The 6,751-nt window shown below is 32.9% G+C and overlaps 1 protein-coding gene across 1 annotated transcript; it reads right to left on the bottom strand.

Moving 5' to 3' along the window:
• Positions 1-1,893: 1,893 nt before the first annotated feature.
• Positions 1,894-2,978, bottom strand: LOC139824354 (NTF2-related export protein-like). The gene is made up of 3 exons (XM_071796885.1): positions 2,626-2,978; positions 2,397-2,541; positions 1,894-2,267 (listed from the first exon to the last, which is right to left on the bottom strand). The coding sequence occupies exons 1-3, from the start codon at positions 2,752-2,754 to the stop codon at positions 2,101-2,103; spliced, it is 441 nt and encodes a 146-aa protein (XP_071652986.1). The 5' UTR covers positions 2,755-2,978; the 3' UTR covers positions 1,894-2,100.
• Between the last annotated feature and the right edge of the window lie 3,773 nt (positions 2,979-6,751).

Below are 6,751 nucleotides of genomic sequence, written 5' to 3'. Positions count from 1 at the left end.
TATTGGTACTTATAATTTTACACTAATTCTGAGTAAACGTACATTTTTCACTTTATTTATCTGAAGAAAAAAAAGGCAATCGAAATACAACAATTTTCTCAAAAGTTATAATGAAAAAAGCAGCAGGGTTCTCCAGATCCCAGTGTATCATCTATGTATGCAAAAAATAATTGTATACCAGCTAGGATTAAGTAATTTTTTACTTTTCACAAATGGATCCGCGGAGAGATGGGCCCGCCGCGGCGCGCTTGACGGCGCTCTCTCCCTCTCTCTCTATCCCTTCTTCCCCGCTATCGCTGCCGTGCTGTCGTTGGAACCGCTGTCACGCTGGTATAGGGCCTGTCTACCTACGCGTACCCTTTCTTGGAGCCTTCCTCGCGTTAACAATTGTATCATTTAAAGTCTTGTGCATTAAAAGTCATTTAAATAAAACTTTGATAAAAAAGAACTGAATCCTACTCTCTTTGCGCCGCGCGTGCTCCGGTCTCCACAGCCTCAATTTTACGTTTGAAACATTTTTGACAGCGAATTGTTTTTCGACGGAAAACAGCTCAAACAATCATCTTTCTCGATTTTCAAACAATTCTTTATTTCACTTCTTACAATTTATTTCTGAATAAACTCTTTTAATAGTACGTTTCTTTCCTATTGATATACCCTTCGTTGTGCATCTTTCACAGGCATAAAATGAGTTAGGTAGTTTACAATATTTTATAAATGCTCTCAAAGAAGCATCTGCAATAATAGCACAAATTTTAAATAAATATTTTTTTTTGTAAATCTACATTATTACTTATTAATCTTCTAGCTTTCCTCACAAAATCGTAAAGATAATTGTTACTCCTTTGAGGTTTGAAATCTCTAAATACCGATGACAAAAGGCTTACAGACATAATTGGTGTAGAACATTTTTACAGTAATTAGCTACATTTGAATCTGTGAATTACAGAAATTTTATTTTTACGATACACATTCGGCAAAATTATTTTCTCTAATTCCTTCTGTATACCTAAATATATATATAAGGTAAATGTACCAATCCCTGGACACGTACCTATATCTGGACATTTTCATTATTTTAGTCCTTAAATAAGTTATAACGCAAATTAAAATAAAAAAATCAAAGACCCATTTACAAAAGTCCTCGCACAATCCCGAACGTGCGAGGATTCCTGTTACTAACAATTGTAAACTCATCCTCATCTATCTCTTCTTCATTATACTCTTTCGTATCTATTTATTTCTAATTTTTTATGTAAAATTACTCTCTTAAAAAATCGACCTGATTTACTAATACAAAATTTTAACCCTTAAAGTGCATACGTTTTTTCGGTACCTTCTAAGTGCATACGTGGGTCTGTCACGTTCAATGCTATTTGTCCCTATTTTAAAGTATTTTTAAAAATGTAAAAAAATGCATGAAACATCTGTCTACATTGTAGTTGACGATTTTACAGTCATTTTGATAAACATCGTTTATTTAATATCTTCTGACAGGCTTGCAAGTTTTACGGTTTTGAGCAGATATCACTTTGGCTCGGACGTCATAGACACACGTATGCAGCTTAAGGGCTAAAATATTGCTTTATACATTGATATAAAACAAAAATTGAAAACAAAAATAAATATAATTATCGTATTACGTTGTTTTTTCCAATCTGTATGGTTCATAACTTTACCTTTGTAAGTAATGTGTACTGCCAGAATTGTATCTTATTTTATTATAGACATAAATAATATAACACATACATTTGATTAGTTTTATGATGTTTATTATAAAAATTGATTACACAAAAATATTATATATATATATATATAATATTTATAAATTATATAAATATATAAAATGTTACAAAATTTTCTTTTAAAATGATCTCAGTTTACAAACTATCGTTGTTTATAAGCTGTCATAATGTAATTATAACTATAATAGCAGTCTTATCAAGTAAAAATTTTTTTTTAGTAGGATAAATCCTTATGGATACTCTCGACCCCGGGGAGGGTCAAATATGCCGGAATCTTATCGGCTAAGAGTCTCCACCATCTACCAGGTCATTAGTTAGAAGCATCTAGTAATATCGGCTCGATGTGGGCTACAGACTACAGACTAGTCGTTATATTGTCTAGTGTGACTCTAATAGAATCATTTACTACTTTCAACGAATTATCCACGGCCGTGATCATCAGGTTGTTCCTAATTTTTAATCTACGGTATCCCTCGTACTCCACGAAGCCATTAATTTTGACCATAAATATTGTCTGGTCGGCTGTTGGATCAATGCAAAGTGTAATACATGTTAATATTTTAGTACAAGTTTAGTACAAGTTACTCCATATTTTATATGATAGTTTTATGGTCAAGAGCGCAAGAGTATGGTGCGAATATTAATATTTACCTGCAATTGCATACGCTTCAAAACTATCCATCATATGCCGAGAAGTTGGCAACTTTTGCCACAAGTTTTTTATTTCTTCTTTTCCAGCTATGGTATGTTCATTCCATATCACAAAACTGTGGTCCACGTACATACTCAAGACCATCTGAAATTACGTACATTACAATTAATGTATGTACCTGTACAATCCAGAGAAAAGGCGAATATTTTTGGCAGTATTATTACTTACATCTCTGTTGTTGTCCAGGAACTCATAATACAGTTGTGTGAAATCCCTCACTTTTGCGATAGTCGGGTCGAGCAAATTCTGTAAATGTTTGTTATCAAAATCATACGCATTAAATATACATAATACCATAAAAACATCTTTCTAGAAAAAAAGATTTTAAAAAAGTGTTATGTGTCTGCGCTCGTCAAAATAGCTATTGCATGCGTGGAATAATGTTGTTTTAATCTATTTTTGCTATAAAAGTAGATATTGGACATTGTGCCAGAGCATAAGTTTATACATCTCATAAAATTGAACTCTTTTATCATACTTATTAATAGAATAGTAATATATTTAATGCAACAGAACTTGGTATTATACGTGAAAAATTATGTTTATTATGACATTTAATTCTTTCATCAATATGCTTATTAAAAAATAACAGAATAATATTCGCCCAAGGAAACTTGGCGTTGCTAAACAAATTGCACCCCGAGAAGAACACTATCACAACTAAAAAATGTACAATTTTTAGGAGAGAGAAAAAACAAATTTTTTTTTGTTTTGGATACGAAAAGACCCCGCCATAATCATACATATTTTGGGTTTTGGTGAAATTAGCTGAAAATTTGGAAAAATAAATAGTTTATGTGAAGCTGATAAAAAGTCATAAAGGCAATATTCATAAAAATCAACCGTTTAGATGGTATCATTCAAAGTCAAAATATGGTGTTATCTTAATACTATTGTGGAATAGTGGATTCAAAGCCATAATAAAGTGTTATCTCAATACTATTGCGGGATAGTGAATTTCGGTGAAATTGGCTGAAACTTTGAAAATAGATAATTTATGTGATGCTGATCAAAAGTCGTCATAAGCATGATCCCCAAAAATTAACCTCTTGGCCTCCACAAATAGTTGCCTTTAATAACTATAGTATATATAATAACTATAGTATAGACTGCGCATTTCCATTGGAGATCTTTCAGGGAGATCTAAAGGACGGAAGATATGCTTGCAGGAGTCAATAACCACGTGATCACTTCTACCAACCTTTTTTTCTCCCCATCTTTCCTTCTCCCCACCAACGACAATTAGAAAAAGAAGTGCCACTGCAAGCATATCTTCCATCTTTTAGATCTCCTCAAAAGATCTCCAATGGGAATGCGCAGTCTATTATATAGTCTATGCTGTTATACTATGGACCTAAGCAGAATGGCTGTCTTGGCATAAATCACTGCCAAAACAGCCATTCTGCTTAGGCCCTATAGTTATTAAGGGCAACTGTTCATGGAGGCCAAGAACTTAATTTTTGGGGATCATGCTTATGATGACTTTTGATCAGCATCACATAAATTATCTATATATTTTCAAAGTTTCAGCTAATTTCACGGAAACCCAAAATACGTATGATTATGGCGGGATCCTTTATGGCAATTCAAGTATATAATTAACTCTTTCCGTGTCGCTTTTCCATTTCTAAGCGATTTTTTAATGTCTGTTAAGTTAGCACCCCCTCCACAAAAAATCGGAATAACACATATACAGAAATTAAGTGCTCTTTATGTGCTAATTATGTGCTCTATTCACAATTTTTGTGCTCGAGTGGTTTCGCAGGAAATCGCAATTGAAGGTGGAGATGCTGGCTTAACGTAAGCTAGCACCCCCACTCATTAAAATTACATTTAAAATAAAAAACTCAATATGCTAGAATTATGTGCTTTTTATGTGCTTTTAAATGCCTCAAACAAAATTAGTCTATCTGTAATAGTTTAAAAGATATACGCAAAAAAGATCTATATACTACTGATATAAGAGTAAAGTATCATTTAAAATACAGAAAACGAAATAATTCTTGTTTTAAAATGTTTCTTGATTAATGTGTTCTCGAAATATGCACAATGAAATTTTCGTGCTCATCCCCTTCCACCGACCCGAACGTGAGCACCCCATACGTACAAAAGTAAAGTACCAGTTAAAATATAGATAGCAAATTGGTTTTAGTCTTAAAATGTTCCTTAATTTATATGTTTTTAAAATATGTAGAATAAAAGTTTTGTGCTTATTCTTTTCAACCGACAAACCTCCTTGAAAGTGAGCACCCCATACGTATGTACAAGAGTAAAGTATCAGTTAAAATACAGATAGCGAATTGGTTTTAGTCTTAAAATGTTCCTTAATTTATGTGCTTTCAAAATATGTAGAATAAAGGTTTTTGTGCTTATCTCCTTCAGCCGACAAACTTCCTTGAAAGTGAGCACCCCATACGTACAAGAGTAAAGTACCAGTTAAAATACAGATAGCGAATTGGTTTTAGTCTTAAAATGTTTTTTAATTTATGTGTTTTTAAAATATATAGAATAAAAGTTTTGTGCTTATTCTCTTCAGCCGACAAACCTCCTTGAAAGTGAGCACCTCATACGTATGTACAAGAATAAAGTACTAGTTAAAATACAGATAGCGAATTGGTTTTAGTCTTAAAATGTTCCTTAATTTATGTGCTTTCAAAATATGTAGAATAAAAGTTTTGTGCTTATCCCTTTCAACCGACAAACTTCTTTGAAAGTGAGCACCCCATATACGTACAAGAGTAAAGTACCAGTTAAAATATAGATAGCAAATTGGTTTTAGTCTTAAAATGTTCCTTAATTTATTTGCTTTCAAAATATGCACAATGAGATTTTCGTGCATTGATATTTTACTCTTGTAAGTATAGGGTGCTCACTTTTAAGGAGGTTTGTCGGCTGAAGGAGATAAGGACAAAACTTTTATTCTACATATTTTGAAAGCACATAAATTAAGGAACATTTTAAGACTAAAACCAATTCGCTATCTGTATTTTAACTGGTACTTTACTCTTGTATGTATGGAGTGCTCACTTTCAAGACGGTTTGTCGGCTGAAAGGGATAAGCACAAAACTTTTATTCTACATATTTTAAAAGCACATAAATTAAGGAACATTTTAAGATTAAAACCAATTTGCTATCTATATTTTAACTGGTACTTTACTCTTGTACGTATGGGGTGCTCACATTCGGGTCGGTGGAAGGGGATGAGCACGAAAATTTCATTGTGCATATTTCGAGAACACATTAATCAAGAAACATTTTAAAACAAGAATTATTTCGTTTTCTGTATTTTAAATGATACTTTACTCTTGTATCAGTAGTATATAGATATTTTTTTACGTATATCTTTTAAACTATTACAAATAGACTAATTTCGTTTAAGGCATTTAAAAGCTTACATTAAGCCAGCACCTCCACTTTCAATTACGATTTCCCACGAAACTGCTCGAGCACAAAAATCGTGAATTGAGCACATAATTAGCACATAAAAAGAGCACTTAATTTCTGTATATGTGTTATTCCGATTTTTTGTGGGAGGGGGGGGTGCTGACTTAACAGACATGATTTTTTATTCAGTTTAGTTTGACATTTCGAGTGTAAGCAGATACATTATAGCGTTAAGGAGAGGTTCGATCATTACTTGTGAGTCAAAAATGCGATTGAAATAAATGCCATTATAGCGATCCCGTTATATCCAATATTAGTATAATGAATTGTGGATGCTACTTTTACGTGCTATATTCTTCGTCAATTATTAGTGTATAGAATATTAACAAAGATATACTGGGGTATGAGATTAATGAGAGCGTCAACGACTCAGGTATCGCTTATTCTACGCTGGGACCTAAACTTTGTGACGATAAAGCCTTCAATCCACACAGTAAAGTCCGATTTTTAAAGTCTTTACACAATCCTTGATGTTTCATCTATCAAATCCTAGTTTTTCAAAGTTTTAGAAAAACTAAATGTGTACTAAACCACTGATAACACAGGCACACAAAAAAAAAGTTGGTTGTTTGCTAGACTACACCACCATACCTATATGCTTTCGGGATCGCTGAATCCAAATCCGTTATCCGTTTTACTCCATCACGTCAGGTTTCGTCCCTAACCTCAAAAAATATCTCAGAATCGCTAAAACGGTTCTTTTCATATTAGCCCAGTCAAATTAGATTATTTTTGGGCGTTTGAATGAAAAAATTGCCGGCAAGCTGGAAATTGGTATACAGGTTTATTTTAGTGTTCTTTTAAACATACTAAAAGTCCCCATACATAGAGCGTGAGCCGGCTGCGCCA

The sequence above is a fragment of the Temnothorax longispinosus genome, chromosome 1, assembly GCF_030848805.1.
Source record: "Temnothorax longispinosus isolate EJ_2023e chromosome 1, Tlon_JGU_v1, whole genome shotgun sequence".
Taxonomy (NCBI): Eukaryota; Metazoa; Arthropoda; class Insecta; order Hymenoptera; family Formicidae; genus Temnothorax; species Temnothorax longispinosus.
This window is presented reverse-complemented; position numbering and strand designations above follow the sequence as displayed.

What these genes read in the sequence shown, in the direction of transcription:
- LOC139824354 (XM_071796885.1), bottom strand. Translation starts at nt 2,754, where the DNA reads ATGGTATTATGTATATTTAATGCGTATGATTTTGATAACAAACATTTA. An exon ending in TCCTGGACAACAACAGAGAT is followed by an intron (nt 2,542 to 2,625) that starts GTAAGTAATAAT and finishes ACGTAATTTCAG; the next exon opens with ATGGTCTTGAGTATGTACGT. An exon ending in TGAAGCGTATGCAATTGCAG is followed by an intron (nt 2,268 to 2,396) that starts GTAAATATTAAT and finishes TTGATCCAACAG; the next exon opens with CCGACCAGACAATATTTATG.